The sequence below is a fragment of the Heptranchias perlo genome, chromosome 1 (genome assembly GCF_035084215.1).
Source record: "Heptranchias perlo isolate sHepPer1 chromosome 1, sHepPer1.hap1, whole genome shotgun sequence".
NCBI lineage: Eukaryota > Metazoa > Chordata > Chondrichthyes > Hexanchiformes > Hexanchidae > Heptranchias > Heptranchias perlo.
This window is the reverse complement of record NC_090325.1, coordinates 2,035,872-2,053,421: the sequence shown is the minus strand read 5'-3', so window position 1 is coordinate 2,053,421 and position 17,550 is coordinate 2,035,872. Positions and strand designations below refer to the sequence as shown.

Genomic DNA, 17,550 nt, shown 5'->3' with positions numbered 1-17,550 from the left:
CAACAGAAATCACAGGGGCAAACTGCATCACCTCCCTTTCTCAATCCAACCACACTCACCTCTTCCTTTTCTCTCTTCACACCACACACTATCACATTCTCTTCTCACACACTGCCACTTGAACAACCAGCATTCACACCCTTAGATAGTTAGATAGTGAACCAGAGGGGTCTGCACATGGTGGGTAACAGCAGGTACTGGTGGGCAGGGACAGCCCAGGAGGCAGCTCGCTGGAGGGCGAGGTTCTCTACTAGCTCTGCTGAGGAGAACAGAGATGTGGACTTCAGGGGCCCAGCCATGAAAAGAAAACTGCTGGCTTCTTGCAAGCAGTTATACCAGGCATTGGAAAAGCTTGCCAAGGCGTTCCAGCACTATGCCTGAAAGTTTGGAAGAGTCCGCTTCCAGCCTGTGTGGTGCCATCTCACATGGCATCAGTAGTCTGCAGTCGACCCTAAGGGTGTGGCCATCTCCAGGGACACTGCATCCGGGCCTTGATAAAGGGAGTCAATGTTACCAGTCTTTGCAGCTCCGGTGGAAGCTCAAAAGGCTGCCATACACACTCTGGACTCCACATTGGAGAGACAGGTGTCCAACTGGGACAGATTGATGGACCGAGTCGATGGGGGCTTTCAAGGAGTCACTTATCTATCGCAGTCTGCACTCCCCACAGAGCAGTGGAAGTGATGAGCCCTGGTCCTATGGGAGTGCCAGTGACCCTATGAGAGCAGTTCGTGTTTCCCTCTCCCACGATGTTAGCACGTCTGCTCCTTCGCCAATCCCTCAACCAATACCCGCCATGGTGCCAGGAAGTCAGCTGGGCTAGATTGCCCTGACAGCAGTTGAGGTGCAGCAGGCTGTAGCTGGGTCCTCACAGGCCTGATTCCACCATCTGGGATGGATCAGTATCTGTTAGGAAGACAGCTGGAATGATATCGCGCCCTGGCAATTGAACCTTGTCTTGTTCCAGGTGACCTGAAGACCAGGGCTAGATGCCTCAGGATGTCTCTTGTTCAAAGATTTGGTGAGGGTGTTCACAGTTTCAGTCAATGCCACAACGTCACCGGTACAGTCCAGAACTGTGATAAACCCTGACCCAGTACACTGGGTGTGGATTGTAACGATCTGTGATAATCCCTGACCCAGTACACTGGATGTGGATTGTAATGATCTGTGATGAACCCTGACCCAGTACACCGGGTGTGGATTGTAATGATCTGTGATGAACGCTGACCCAGTACACCGGGTGTGGATTGTAATGATCTGTGATGAACCCTGACCCAGTACACTGGGTGTGGATTGTAATGATCTGTGATGAACGCTGACCCAGTACACCGGGTGTGGATTGTAATGATCTGTGATGAACCCTGACCCAGTACACCGGGTGTGGATTGTAATGATCTGTGATGAACCCTGACCCAGTACACTGGGTGTGGATTGTAATGATCTGTGATGAACGCTGACCCAGTACACCGGGTGTGGATTGTAATGATCTGTGATGAACCCTGACCCAGTACACTGGGTGTGGATTGTAATGATCTGTGATGAACGCTGACCCAGTACACTGGGTGTGGATTGTAATGATCTGTGATGAACCCTGACCCAGTACACCGGGTGTGGATTGTAATGATCTGTGATGAACGCTGACCCAGTACACTGGGTGTGGATTGTAATGATCTGTATGAACCCTGACCCAGTACACTGGGTGTGGATTGTAATGATCTGTGATGAACGCTGACCCAGTACACTGGGTGTGGATTGTAATGATCTGTGATGAACCCTGACCCAGTACACCGGGTGTGGATTGTAATGATCTGTGATGAACGCTGACCCAGTACACTGGGTGTGGATTGTAATGATCTGTGATGAACGCTGACCCAGTTCACCGGGTGTGGATTGTAATGATCTGTGATGAACCCTGACCCAGTACACTAGGTGTGGATTGTAATGATCTGTGATGAATCCTGACCCAGTACACTGGGTGTGGATTGTAATGATCTGTGATGAACGCTGACCCAGTACACCGGGTGTGGATTGTAATGATCTGTGATGAACGCTGACCCAGTACACCGGGTGTGGATTGTAATGATCTGTGATGAACCCTGACCCATTACACTAGGTGTGGATTGTAATGATCTGTGATGAATCCTGACCCAGTACACCGGGTGTGGATTGTAATGATCTGTGATGAATCCTGACCCAGTACACTGGGTGTGGATTGTAATGATCTGTGATGAACGCTGACCCAGTACACTGGGTGTGGACTGTAATGATCTGTGATGAACCCTGACCCAGTACACCGGGTGTGGATTGTAATGATCTGTGATGAACCCTGACCCAGTACACCGGGTGTGGATTGTAATATGTCCGAGGGCCAAGTGGAAGTCTAAGATCAGACCCGATTTTGGGTGGGATGGTGGAATGGAATCCAGCCCGATATCTCGGTAAGGCCCACTCTTATTCACACCCTTTCGAGATTGATGAGTCTAACTTCTTCTCACATTTTCTCATAACTCAGTCCCCTGGGACAAGGGCTCAGCTCCATGGCCCGGCTCTGTGCCAATTCCATATTGTGCACAGACTAATGCAGAGAAAGTGGAGGTGGTTCAGCGTTCTTTATAAAAATTGCCTGTTTATTCCCTCCACGAGAGATTGAGTCGGTCATCCTTTGATTCTAACATGTTCTTCTTCATTAATATTGATTTCTTTTTTGCAGAGGTGGCATTTTTACAGGTGGCACTGCAGGTAAGGCACCACTTGGCTCCATATGTTCACCGGACTGGTCTGGAGGAGTAAACTTGGTGAGCACCCATTCTTCCTTCTATTACCCCACTCCTCTTGGGCTCTGGCCTCGCTCAGGTGAAATGGCCAGAGCCTCAGACCACTGATGATCTCAATGCTAACACTGACCAGTAAGTTTGATGGGAGGATGTCTCCACTCTGAAGGAAATAAGGATGTTTGTGTCATTATTTCATGCAGTGTTTTAACACAGCTGCAGTTTAAATGCAAGTTGGCCTCACTCACTGAACTTCAAGGTGGTGAGTGCGATATATGTTGTGTATGGGAATCAGGCCAGGTTGGCTCATCTGGATATAAGTTCAGCTAAAGGTACTCTTCTAGGAGAGATTCCAAATGTACAATATTGAAGTGTTACCAGGTTACATGGGCTCAGATGACGTGTGAGAAGTTGCTCACTGGCTTTCCATGTGGTAGCTTCTACATATGTTTTCTGTCACAGGCGATTGGCATCAGTGGCTGAGAAACTGCACACCTATAGGCCCAGGAAAGGCAAACCTGGTAGTGTCAACGAGAGAGACTGAGTGCAAGCGAGAGAGCGAGGGAGACCGAGTGGCTGATTTTCATCTCACTCTCGCCCGGTTTTTAGCCGTAAATGGAGCAATAGCGGTGAAAATGGAGAAACCGTCGAGCTGATGTACGGCTGTAGGCCCGCCCGCCCTGATTATCAGACGGATCTTGGTTCAGGAGTCAGCGTCCCTGCTTGAAACAGGCGCGGGCCTCGTTGCTTTACGCAAATGGGGGTCAAATGACGTTGTTGCGACCCACTTACATTTTCATCGCTACGTGCGTTGCTACCGCTGAACATTGACCAGTGTGAGTGAACTGTAAACAAGACTGAATGTCAGCCAGCGTGAGTGTGACTGCAAACAAGACTCACTGTCGATGAATGTGAGTGAGACTGTGAACAAGACTGAACATTGGCAAGTGTGAGTGAGATTGTGAATAAGACTGAACGTCGGCGAGTGTGAGTGAGACAGTGAACAAGACTGAACGTCAGCGAGTGTGAGTGAGACAGTGAACAAGACTGAACGTCGGTGAGTGTGAGTGAGACAGTGAACAAGACTGAACGTCGGCGAGTGTGAGTGAGACAGTGAACAAGACTGAACATCGGCGAGTGTGAGTAAGACTGTGAACAAAACTGAACGTCGGCGAGTGAGTGAGACTGTGAACTAGACTGAACGTCAGCTAGTGTGAGTGATAATGTCTACAAGACTGAACGTCAGCGAGTATGTGAGTGAGACTCCAAACAAGACTGAAAGTCGGCGAGTGTGAGTGAGACAGTGAACAAGACTGAACGTCGGCGAGTGTGAGTGAGACAGTGAACAAGACTGAACGTCGGCGAGTGTGAGTGAGACAGTGAACAAGACTGAACGTCGGCGAGTGTGAGTGAGACAGTGAACAAGACTGAACGTCGGCAAGTGTGAGTGAGACTGTGAACAAGACTGAACGTCGGCGAGTGTGAGTGAGACAGTGAACAAGACTGAACGTCGGCGAGTGTGAGTGAGACAGTGAACAAGACTGAACGTCAGCGAGTATGTGAGTGAGACTCCAAACAAGACTGAAAGTCGGCGAGTGTGAGTGAGACAGTGAACAAGACTGAACGTTGGCGAGTGTGAGTGAGACAGTGAACAAGACTGAACGTTGGCGAGTGTGAGTGAGACAGTGAACAAGACTGAACGTCGGCAAGTGTGAGTGAGACTGTGAACAAGACTGAACGTCGGCGAGTGTGAGTGAGACAGTGAACAAGACTGAACGTCGGCGAGTGTGAGTGAGACAGTGAACAAGACTGAACGTCGGCGAGTGTGAGTGAGACAGTGAACAAGACTGAACGTCGGCGAGTGTGAGTGATACTTTGAAGAAGACTGAACGTCGGCAAGTGTGAGTGAGACAGTGAACAAGACTGAACGTCGGCGAGTGTGAGTGAGACATTGAACAAAACTGAACGTCGGCGAGTGTGAGTGAGACTGTGAACAAGACTGAACGTCGGCGAGTGTGAGTGAGACATTGAACAAAACTGAACGTCGGCGAGTGTGAGTGAGACTGTGAACAAGACTGAACATCGGCGAGTGTGAGTGAGACTGTGAACAAGACTGAACATCGGCGAGTGTGAGTGAGACTGTGAACAAGACTGAACGTCGGCAAGTGTGAGTGAGATTGTGAACAAGACTGAACATCAGTGAGTGTGAGTGAGACTGAGAACAAGACTGAATATCAGTGAGTGTGAGTGAGACTGAGAACAAGACAGAACGTCGGCAAGTGTGATTGAGTCTGTGGACATGACAACATCAGCGAGTGTGAGTGTGACCGAACAAGACAGAACATCGGTGCGTGTGAGTGAAAATTTGAACAAGACTGAACGTCAGCGAGTGAGTAAGACTGCGAACAAGACTGAACGTCAGCTAGTGTGAGTGATAATGTCTACAAGACTGAACGTCAGCGAGTATGTGTGTGAGACTCCAAACAAGACTGAAAGTCGGCGAGTGTGAGTGAGACAGTGAACAAGACTGAACATCAGCGAGTGTGAGTGAGACAGTGAACAAGACTGAACGTCGGCGAGTGTGAGTGAGACTGTGAACAAGACTGAACGTCGGCGAGTATGTGTGTGACAGTGAACAAGACTGAACGTCGGCGAGTGTGAGTGAGACTGTGAACAAGACTGAACGTCGGCGAGTGTGAATGAGACAGTGAACAAGACTGAACATCGGCGAGTGTGAGTAAGACTGTGAACAAGACTGAACGTCGGCGAGTGAGTGAGACTGTGAACTAGACTGAACGTCAGCTAGTGTGAGTGAGACTGTGAACAAGACTGAACATCGGCGAGTGTGAGTGAGACTGTGAACAAGACTGAACGTCGGCAAGTGTGAGTGAGATTGTGAACAAGACTGAACATCAGTGAGTGTGAGTGAGACTGAGAACAAGACTGAATATCAGTGAGTGTGAGTGAGACTGAGAACAAGACAGAACGTCGGCAAGTGTGATTGAGTCTGTGGACATGACAACATCAGCGAGTGTGAGTGTGACCGAACAAGACAGAACATCGGTGCGTGTGAGTGAAAATTTGAACAAGACTGAACGTCAGCGAGTGAGTAAGACTGCGAACAAGACTGAACGTCAGCTAGTGTGAGTGATAATGTCTACAAGACTGAACGTCGGCAAGTGTGAGTGAGATTGTGAACAAGACTGAACATCGGCGGCGAGTGTGACTGAAACTGTGAACAAGATGAACGTCGGCGAGTGTGCGAGACAGACTGAATAAGTCTGAACGTCGACAAGTGTGAAAGAGAGTGTGACAAGACTGAACGTCGGCGAGTGTGAGTGAGTCTGTGAACAAGACTGAACGTCGGCGAGTGTGAGTGAGACAGTGAACAAGACTGAACGTCGGCGAGTGTGAGTGATACTTTGAAGAAGACTGAAAGTCGGCTTGTGTGAGTGAGACAGTGAACAAGACTGAACGTCGGCGAGTGTGAGTGAGACAGTGAACAAGACTGAACGTCGGCGAGTGTGAGTGAGACAGTGAACAAGACTGAACGTCGGCGAGTGTGAGTGATACTTTGAAGAAGACTGAACATCGGCAAGTGTAAGTGAGACAGTGAAGAAGACTGAACGTCGGCAAGTGTGAGTGAGACAGTGAACAAGACTGAACGTCGGCGAGTGTGAGTGAGACAGTGAACAAGACTGAACATCGACGAGTGCGAGTGAGACAGTGAACAAGACTGAACGTCAGCTAGTGTGAGTGATAATGTCTACAAGACTGAACGTCAGCGAGTATGTGTGTGAGAGACTCTAAACTGGACTGAATGTCTGCGAGTATGTGTGTGTGAGACTCTAAATAAGACTGAACGTCTGCGAGTGTGAGTGAGACTGTGTGCAAGACTGAACAGTGAATGAGAGTGTGTCTATGAACAAGACTGACAGTCAGCGAGTGTGAGTTAGACTGTGAGCAAGACTGAACGTCGGTGAGTGTGACTGATAATGTGAACAAGATTGAATGCTGGTGAGTTTGAGTGAGACCGTGAATACGACTGAACGTCGGCGAGTATGTGTGTGACTGTTAATAAGACTGAACATTGGCGAGTGTGAGTGAGACAGTGAACAAGACTGAACGTCGGCGAGTGTGAGTGAGACAGTGTACAAGACTGAAAATCGGAGAGTGTGAGTGTGACTGAACACGGCTGAACGTCGACGAGTGTGAGTGAGTCTTTGAACAAGATTGAACGTCGGCGAATGTGAGTGAAACTGTGAATTAGACTGAACGTCAGCGAGTATGTGTGTGAGACTCCAAACAAGACTGAAAGTCAGCGAGTGTGAGTGAGACTGTGAACAAGACTGAATTCGGCGAGTGTGAGTGATACTGTGAACAAGACTGAACATCGGCGAGTGTGAATGAGATTCTGAACAAGACTGAACATCGGGGAGTGTGAATGAGATTCTGAACATCGGGGAGTGTGAATGAGATTGTGAACAAGACTGAACATCGGCGAGTGTGAGTGAGATTGTGAACAAGACTGAACATCGGCGAGTGTGAGTGAGATTGTGAACAAGACCGAACATCGGCGAGTGTGAGTGAGATTGTGAACAAGACTGAACGTCGGTGATTGTGAGTGATAATATGCTATAGACAGAGCGAAGCGATTCCACAACCAACGGATCAGATCAAAGCTCTGCAGTCCTGCCACATCCAGTCGTGAATGGTGGTGGACAATTAAACAACTAACGGGAGGAGGAGTCTCTGTAAACATCCCCATCCTCAATGATGGCAGAGTCCAGCACGTGAGTGCAAAAGACAAGGCTGAAGCGTTTGCAACCATCTTCAGCCAGTGGATGATCCATCTCAGCCTCCTCCCGATATCCCCACCATCACAAAAGCCAGTCTTCAGCCAATTCGAATCACTCCATGTGATATCAGGAAACGGCTGAGTGCACTGGATACAGCAAAGGCTATGGGCCCCGATAACATCCCGGCTGTAGTGCTGAAGACTTGTGCTCCAGAATTAGCTGCGCCTCTAGCCAAGCTGTTCCAGTACAGCTACAACACTGGCATCTACCCGACAATGTGGAAAATTGCCCAGATATGTCCTGTCCACAAAAAGCAGGACAAATCCAATCCAGCCAATTACCGCCCCATCAGTCTACTCTCAATCATCGCAAAGTGATGGAAGGTGTCGTCGACAGTGCTATCAAGCGGCACTTACTCACCAATAACCTGCTCACCGATGCTCAGTTTGGGTTCCGCCAGGACCACTCGGCTCCAGACCTCATTGCAGCCTTGGTCCAAACATGGACAAAAGAGCTGAATTCCAGAGGTGAGGTGAGAGCGACTGCCCTTGACATCAAGGCAGCATTTGACCGAGTGTGACACCAAGGAGCCCTAGTAAAATTGAAGTCAATGGGAATCAGGGGGAAAACTCTCCAGTAGCTGGAGTCATACCTAGCACAAAGGAAGATGGTAGTGGTTGTTGGAGGCCAATCATCTCAGCCCCAGGACATTGCTGCAGGAGTTCCTCAGGGCAGTGTCCTAGGCCCAACCATCTTCAGCTTCTTCATCAATGACCTTCCCTCCATCATAAGGTCAGAAATGGGGATGTTCGCTGATGATTGCACAGTGTTCAGTTCCATTCGCAACCCCTCAGATAATGAAGCAGTCTGTGCCCGCATGCAAGACCTGGACAACATCCAGGCTTGAGCTCACCACCACCTTCTCGAGGGCAATTAGGGATGGGCAATAAATGCTGGCCTTGCCAGCAATGCCCACATCCCAAGAACAAATAAAAAAAGTATGAACAAGACTGAACGTCGGCGAGTGTGTGTGTGACTGTGAACAAGACTGAACGCTGGCAAATGTGAGACTGGGACCAAGATTGAATGTTGGTGAGTGTGATTGTAACTGTGAACAGGACTGAATGTTGGTGAGTGTTAGTGAAACTGTGAACAAGACTGAACAGCAGCGAATATGAGTGTGACTGTGAACACAACTGACAGTCAACGAGTGTGTGAGACCGTGAACAAGACTGAACGTCGGTGAGTGTGAGTGACTGGAAACAAGACTGAACATTAACGAGCAAGAGTGAGACTGTGAACAAGGCTGAACGTCGGCAAGTGTGAGTGTGACTGAGCAAGACTGAACGTCGACGAGTGTGAGTGTGACTGTGAACACGACAGAACATCGGCGAGTGTGAATGAGACTGTGAACAAGGCTGAAAGTCAGCGAGTGTGAGTGAAACTGTGAACAAGACTGAACGTCAGCGAATATGAGTGAGACTGCGAATAAGACTGAACATCGACGAGAGTGAGTGAGACTGTGAACAAGGCTGGAGGTCGGCGTGTGTGAGTGAGACTATGAACAAGACTGAACAGTGAATGAGAGTGTGACTGTGAACAAGACTGACAGTCAGCGAGTGTGAGTGAGATTGTGAGTAAGACTGAACGTCGGCGAGTGTGAGTGAGACGGTGCACAAGACTGATGATACAAAGATAGATGGAAAAGCAAGTTGCGAGGAGGACACAAAGGGCTCGATTTTAGCACCCGCGATCGGGTGCATTCCTGGCGGGGGGGGGCTACGAAAATCGGGGATTCCCGGGGTGAGTCGGGAGCCCGGCTCCAACCCGCCCCATTTCCGGGTTCCCCACAGAAGCGCTGACATGTGCGCGCAGCCCCCGCATGTGGGACTCCCGCCGGCAATTAAAGCCGGCGGGGTGCCACTTAAGGTATTTATTTTGGTATTTCAGGTCGTTCAGAGACCTGATTAACATGACATTTTAGGAGGGTTGGGATTTTACAAACAACTGGGACTGTTTCCCGTACTGGGGGAAACACTCCCAGTTCAAATGGACGTGTTGCAGCCACCAGCCTGTGGCAGCTGCAAAGGTCCATTTGCCAGGTGCGGGGGGGAGACCCTCACTCATTGCAGGAGGCCACTCTGTCACCTTGGACAAAGTTTGGCCTCCACCACCCTCCTCCTAACAATAAAATTCACCAACCTGCACACTCACCCCAGTGTCCAGACACATGTACCTACCTTGCGGACCCCCTCAGATGTGCATCTTCCGGATGGGGGCCACCATAGCTGCAGTCATGACCTCCTCGGAGGGCGAACAGCATCATCAGCCTCACCAGCCACACCGTCCACCTCTGACACGTGGAGCTCCACAACACAGTGCTGTGACACATCCACCTGCACAGCAGGAGGGAGGGCTACCGCAGAGAGAGATGCGTCGCAGAGGGCACTACCCTCGCCACAGGGTCCACAGACCGAGGCTCAGCTTCCTGGACCTCTCTGAGCAGCAGTGCACACGGAGGCTCAGAGTCACTCGACATGTAGTTGTGGACATCTGCAGCCTCCTTCATGCCGAGCTGCTCCTGGCTGGACCGAGCACCATCTTCTTAACTGTCGCTGTCAAAGTCACCACTGCCCTCAACAACTTCTCCTCCACATCCTTCCAGGGTGCCACCGGGGACATCGCCGACGTCTCTCAGTCGTCTGCACAAAAGAGCCCTGCAAATACACCTACACTCACTCTGCAGTCACACAATGGGTGGCATCAGGTGTGGGTCTTCATTGTGATCCTCAGGAAAGGGCATTATTGCTCAAACCAGACAAGATTCGCAAAGACGTGGCAGTAGTGGTGCCAATATAATATGTAATGTGAGTTGATCAGAAATTAAATACAAGTAAAAACCATGACAAACCCTCAAACACCCTTGTACATCCCCTTCATGCTCACGACACGTTTACCTTACGCTGCCTACTGCACATATGTGATGCATGCCCTGTGGCTGCAGCACAGGTAGTGGCAGGTTGGGTGAGGCTGACCGTGAAAGAGATGTATGAGAGGGTGAGTATGGGATAGAGCCATGAGATTGTATGAGGATTGGGTTGAGTGGTAGTGACAGGATGAGTACTGGCGAGGTGAGTAAGTGCAGGTAAGATGAGGATGAGCTTTGAGTAGGTGTGAGGGGTGATGTGACAGAGTAGTGTTGGCGGTGCAGAAGGAGATGTGGGGTGGGGGCAGTGATGTGGCAGATGGAGTGTAGGGGAATGAGTAAGTGTACTCACTTTGGCTGACCGACTTAGGTCATTGCAGCGCCTCCTGCACTGTATGCAGGTGGGCGATATGTTGGTGGTGCAGGTGACCTCCTCTGCCACATCGAGCCAGGCCTTCCTGGTGGCAGAGGCAGGCCGCTTCCTCCCGCCCACCGGGGGGAAGATCTCTGTCCTCCCCCTCCTCCTCACCCCATTTGATGATACCTGGAGTGAGGCATCATTAAACTGGGAGCAGCCTTCCCCCTGGGCTGCTCCATGCTGTATTTTTTCCTATTTCTTGCAGCATCAGTCAGTGGAGGACTGCCCCTTTAAATAGGGCTCCTCCAGCTGACAGACCTTACTGCACATGCTCAGTCCGCCCGCCGCGCAGCTCAGCAGCGGGGAACCCGGAACAAGAGGTAAGTGGATCCAATCAACCTGCGATTGCGCGCAGGGCAGACTGATTTCACCGGGCGCGTTACCCACGCACCCAATCGACCCCCCGCCGTGAAACCGCCACCCTGGTAATATCGGGCCCAAAGTGTCTGCAAAGGGATATTGACAGGTTAAGTGAGTGGGCAAAAATTTGGCAGATGGAATATAATGTGGGAAAATGTGAAGTCATCCACTTTGGGAGGAAAAATAAAAAAGCAAAATATTATTTGAATGGAGAAATACTACAAAATGCTGCGGTACAGAGGGATCTGGGTGTCCTCGTACATGAAACACAAAAAGTCAACATACAGGTGCAGCAAGTAATCCGGGAGGCAAATGGAATATTGGCCTTTATTTCTAGGGGGATGGAGTATAAAAGCAGGGAAGTCATGTTCCAACTGTACAGGGTGCTGGTGAGACCACACCTGGAGTACTGCGTACAGTTCTGGTGCCCTTATTTAAGGAAGGACATACTTGCATCGGAGGCAGTTCAGAGAAGGTTCACTAGGTTGATTCCGGGTATGGAAGGGTTGTCTTATGAGGAAAGATTGAACAGGTTGGGTCTATACTCATTGGAGTTTAGAAGAATGAGAGGAGATCTTATTGAAACATGCAAGATTCTGAGGGGACTCGATAGGGTAGATGCTGAGAGGATGTTACCCCTCATGGGGGAATCTAAAACCAGGGGGCAAAGTCTCAGAATAAGGGGTCGCCCGTATAAGATGGAAATGAGGAGGAATTTCTTCTCCCAGAGGGTCGTGAATCTTTGGAATTCTTTACCCCAAAAAGCTGTGGAGGCTGAGTCATTGAATACATTCAAGGCTGAGTTCGACAAATTTTTGATCAGCAAGGGAGTCAAAGGATATGGGGAAAGGGCGGGAAAGTGGAGTTGAGGTAAAAATCAGATCAGCCACGATCTCATTAAATAGAAGAGCAGGCTCGAGGGGCCGAATGGCCTACTCCTGCTCCTATCTCTTATGGTCTGAACGTCGGAGAGTGTGAGTGAAACCGTGAACAAGATTGAATGTCGGCGAGTATGAGTGTGACTGTGAACAACATTGCACATAAGAGGCCTCAACCAAGTTTTCCCAATTCAGTTGGTAAAGTAGAATGTTACTGAGTATTACAGACCACAAAGTGCCAGGCTGATACCCGGTCTGCACCGAATTATCTGATCTCAGCCATCGTAGCAGCGTCAGCGAGTGTGAGTGAGATTGTGGGGTGAATCTTCTCCAGCTTGCTCCTGCTCTAGCTGTCAGCCGCTAAAGCTCCGCTGAAGTTACAGCTGTGGAGTGAGCGAAGACCCCAGAGAAACTGACCCCCTGTGAGAAACAGAGGGTCAGATTATGGGGGAATTTTAAATCCAGTTAAAATGGAGCAGGTGAAATACCTGGCCAGTTCCCACTTGGCTGGCATTTTTACACCTGAGTCAAGTGGGAGCCTCTTACATTTACGTGAATCGGGGTCCTGTTACACCAGTAGGGCACAACTCCATGTTGACTCGGAAGGAAGCGGGGGGCCAGCAGCAACAACCTGGTCGGAGCAGCGAAGAGTCCCTGTAAATTGAGTTTAAAACTTCCCTTTGTGGAGCCAGGAGGAGCAGGAGTGTCTCCTGTCCGGACTTCCCCCGATCACAAACCGCTGACAGCCCCAGAACCCCCTACTGCCCCCCCACCCATCCCCACACTTACCTTGGGCCCAACATGCCACTGCTTGCCGCCTACGGTCAGGATGTTGGTCAGCAGCATTTTAATGAGGCCCAGCTGTTAGGGATGGGCAATAAATGCTGGCCTTGCCAGCGACATCCACATCCCATGAACAAATTTTTTTAAATGGCTGCCGTTCCTGGATGGGCCTGCGGCTCGCGAGGCCACTTTCCTGCCCGGGAGTTAAAATTCCCCCTCCATGACTGCAAACGCATGTGATTATGTAGGTGAGAGTGTATGAATGTGAAAAGGCTGCCTGACTGAGTTTAAGGCAGTACGAAGGTTTTGTGTGAGTGTTAACCAATCAGTGCATTGCCTTATTAGTGGCGTTAGACGATAAGAACATAAGAAATAGGAGCAGGAGTAGGCCATACAGCGCCTCGAGCCTGCTCCACCATTCAATCAGATCATGGCTGATCTTCGACCTCAACTCCACTTTCCTGCCCGATCTCCATAGCCCTTGATTCCCCTCGAGTCCAAAAATCTATCGATCTCAGCCTTGAATATATTCAATGACTCAGCATCCACAGCCCTCTGGGGCAGAGTATTCCAAAGATTCACAACCCTCTGCATGAATAAATTCCTCCTCTTCTCAGTCTTGAATGCCCGACCCCTTATCCTGAGACTATGTCCCCTAGTTCCAGACTCTCTCGACAGGGGAAACGATCTCTCATCATCTACACTGTCAAGCCCTCTCATAATCTTATATGTTTCAATGAGATCACCCCTCATTCTTCTAAACTCCAGAAGTATAGGCCCAGTTTGCAGATGACACCAAGATTGGTGGCATTGTGGACAGTGAAGAAGGTTATCTAGGATTGCAACGGGATCTTGATAAATTGGGCCAGTGGGCCGATGAATGGCAGATGGAGTTTAATTTAGATAAATGTGAGGTGATGCATTTTGGTAGATCGAATCGGGCCAGGACCTACTCCGTTAATGGTCGGGCGTTGGGGAGAGTTATAGAACAAAGAGATCTAGGAGTACAGGTTCATAGCTCCTTGAAAGTGGAGTCACAGGTGGATAGGGTGGTGAAGAAGGCATTCAGCATGCTTGGTTTCATTGGTCAGAACATTGAATACAGGAGTTGGGATGTCTTGTTGAAGTTGTACAAGACATTAGTAAGGCCACACTTGGAATACTGTGTACAGTTCTGGTCACCCTATTATAGAAAGGATATTATTAAACTAGAAAGAGTGCAGAAAAGATTTACTAGGATGCTACCGGGACTTGATGGTTTGACTTATAGGGAGAGGTTAGATAGACTGGGACTTTTTTCCCTGGAGAGTAGGAGGTTAAGGGGTGATCTTATAGAAGTCTATAAAATAATGAGGGGCATAGATAAGGTAGATAGTCAAAATCTTTTCCCAAAGGTAGGGGAGTCTATAACGAGGGGCATAGATTTAAGGTGAGAGGGGAGAGATACAAAAGGGTCCAGAGGGGCAATTTTTTCACTCAAAGGGTGGTGAGTGTCTGGAACGAGCTGCCAGAGGCAGTAGTAGAGGCAGGTACAATTTTGTCTTTTAAAAAGCATTTGGACAGTAACATGGGTAAGATGGGTATAGAGGGATATGGGCCAAGTGCAGGCAATTGGGACTAGCTTAGTGGTATAAACTGGGCGACATGGACATGTTGGGCCGAAGGGCCTGTTTCCATGTTGTAACTTCTATGATTCTATAAGGAGACCAAAACTCTATGCAGTACTCCAGGTGAGGTCTCACTAAAGCCCTGTATAACTGTAGTAAGACCACCTGGCTGTTGTACTCCGACCCCCTTGCAATAAAGGCCAACGTGCCCTTTGCTTTCCTAATTGCCTGCTGTACCTGCTTACTTACATTTTGTGTTTCTTGTACGAGGACACCCAAATCTCTCTGCACACCAACATTTAATAGTTTCTCACCATTTAAAAAATATTCTGTTTTTCTATTCTTCCTCCCAAAGTGAATAACCTCACATTTCCCCACATTATACTCCATCTGCCACCTTCTTGCCCACTCACTTAACCTGTCGATATCCCTTTTCCAACTCTTTGTGTCCTCCTCACAGCTTACTTTCCCACTGAGCTTTGTATCATTAGCAAACATGGATACATTACACTCGGTCCCTTCATCTAAGTCATTAACATAGATTGTAAATAGTTGAGGCCCAAGCACCGATGCTTGAGTTATAGCCTGCCAGCCTGAGAATATGACCTGTTTATCTCTGCTCTCTGTTTTCTGTCCTTTAACCAATCCTCAATCCATGCTAATATATTACCCCCAACCTCATGAACCCTTACCTTGTGTAACAACCTTTTATGTGGCATCTTATCAAATACCTTTTGAAAGTCCAAATATACTACATTCACTGGTTCCCTTTATCCACCCTGCTAGTTACATCCTCAAAAAACTCTAATAAATTTGTCAAACACGATTTCCCTTCCATAAACCCATGTTGACTCTGCCTAATCATATTATGATTTTCCAAGTGCCCTGTTACCCCTTCCTTAATAATGGATTCCAGCATTTTCCCAACGACTGATGTCAGGCTAACTGGACTGTAGTTCCCTGTTTTCTCTCTCCCTCCTTTCTTGACTAGCAGGGTTACATTTGCTACCTTCCAATCCACTGGGACCGTTCTAGAATCTAGAGAATTTTGGAAGATCATAACCAATGCATCCATTATTGGATGATATCGGATGATATTGGAACGTGTTCAAAAAATGCTTCTTCCGTTCCGTCTTAGGACTACCAGTCGAACATTTTGTCTCTTGCTGCTACGCTCGCCCATGAGATGGGACACAATCTGGGATTCTCACACGACATTGAATCACGGAATTGTAACTGTCCAGAACCAAACCGCAATGTCGGCTGCATCATGGAAGAAGCACAGGGGTGAGAAACACATTCAAACAGTATGGCTGGTATTGGTAGATCTCATTCCCACTGCGTCATCTAAAACTAGGAGTAAAGCCTCCCTACCCACTAACACAGGGCTGATGGGATAATCTGCATTCCTGAAGGGACATAGTCTGTGGATGTAATTTAATTGGGCATGTTACATCACGATTGCAATGTTACAGGTTAGGCAACTAATGAGAGGAAGAGGCTCCACAAACATTTCCCTCTTCAATCGCATGTGAATGCAAAAGGCAAGGCTGAAATAAAAAAGAGAAAATGCTGGAAACAGCCTGCCTGTCGGGCAGCATCTGGGAGAGAAGAGAAAAATTGACATTTCAAGTGTGTGTACCCTTCTTCAAAACAAGATTGAAGTGTTTGCAAATGTCCTCAACCAAAAGTGCTGAGTGGGTGATCCTACTGGGCCTCTTCTCGAGGTCTCCTCCATCCTAGGTGTCAGCGTCCCATCAATTCGGTTCACTCCACGTGACACTGAGAGGTGGCTGAGTGCACTGGAGATGGCAAGGGCTACGGGCCCTGATAATATCTCGGCTGTAGTGCTGAACACCTGTGCCAAGCTGTTCCAGTAAAGCTCTGACACTGACATCGAACTGACAATGTGTAAGATTGCCCAGGTACCACCTATCCACTTCCTTAATAATGGATTCCAGCATTTTCCCGACGGCTGATGTCAGGCTAACTGGACTGTAGTTCCCTGTTTTCTCTCTCCCTCCTTTCTTGACTAGCAGGGTTACATTTGCTACCTTCCAATCCACAGGAACCATTCTAGAATCTAGAGAATTTTGGAAGATCACAACCAATGCATCCACTATTGAATGATATCGGATAAATCTCATCCGGCCAATTACCATCCTATCAGCCTCCTCCCAGTCATCAGTAAAGTGATGGAAGGAGTCGTCAAGCCTTCAAGCAAAGTTTACTGACCAATAACCTGCACAGCAACACTCAGTTCAGAATCCACTAGGACCACTCAGCTCCAGACCTCATCCCAGTCTTGATCCAGATATGGATATGACCTGAATGCAGGGGAGAGGTGGGAGTAGCTGCCCTCAACATCAAGTTTGCCGATCACATAGGAACAGGAGTAGGCCATTCAGCCCCTCGTGCCTGCTCCGTCATTTGATAAGATCATGGCTGATCTGTGATCTAACTCCATATACCTGCCTTTGGCCCATATCCCTTAATACCTTTGGTTGCCAAAAAGCTATCTATCTCACATTTAAATTTAGCAATTGAGCTAGTATCAATTGCCATTTGCGGAAGACAGTTCCAAACTTCTACCACCCTTTGTGTGTCGAAATGTTTTCTAATCTCACTCCTGAAAGGTCTGGCTCTAATTTTTAGACCGTGCCCCTTACTCCTAAAATCCCCAACCAGCGGAAATAGTTTCTCTCTATCCACCCTATCTGTTCCCCTTAATATCTTATAAACTTCGATCAGATCACCCCTTAACCTTCGAAACTCTGGAGAATACAATCCCAATTTGTGTAATCTCTCCTCATAACTTAACCCTTGAAGTCCGGGTATCATTCTAGTAAACCTACGCTGCACTCCCTCCAAGGCCAATATGTCCTTCCGAAGGTGCGGTGCCCAGAACTGCTCACGGTACTCCAGGTGCGGTCCAACCAGGGTTTTGTATAGCTGCAGCATAACTTCTGCCCCCTTGTACTCCAGTCCTCTCGATATAAAGGCCA

At 48.7% G+C, this 17,550-nt stretch overlaps 1 protein-coding gene across 1 annotated transcript in view; it reads left to right on the top strand.

Moving 5' to 3' along the window:
* LOC137308417 (disintegrin and metalloproteinase domain-containing protein 12-like) overlaps nucleotides 1–17,550 on the top strand; it is a 166,776-nt gene that overhangs the window by 91,124 nt on the left and 58,102 nt on the right. The window contains exons 9-10 of the mRNA XM_067977158.1: nucleotides 2,714–2,798; nucleotides 15,684–15,832. Coding sequence (XP_067833259.1) covers nucleotides 2,714–2,798; nucleotides 15,684–15,832 — 234 coding nt within the window. The remainder of the gene's footprint in view (nucleotides 1–2,713; nucleotides 2,799–15,683; nucleotides 15,833–17,550) is intronic.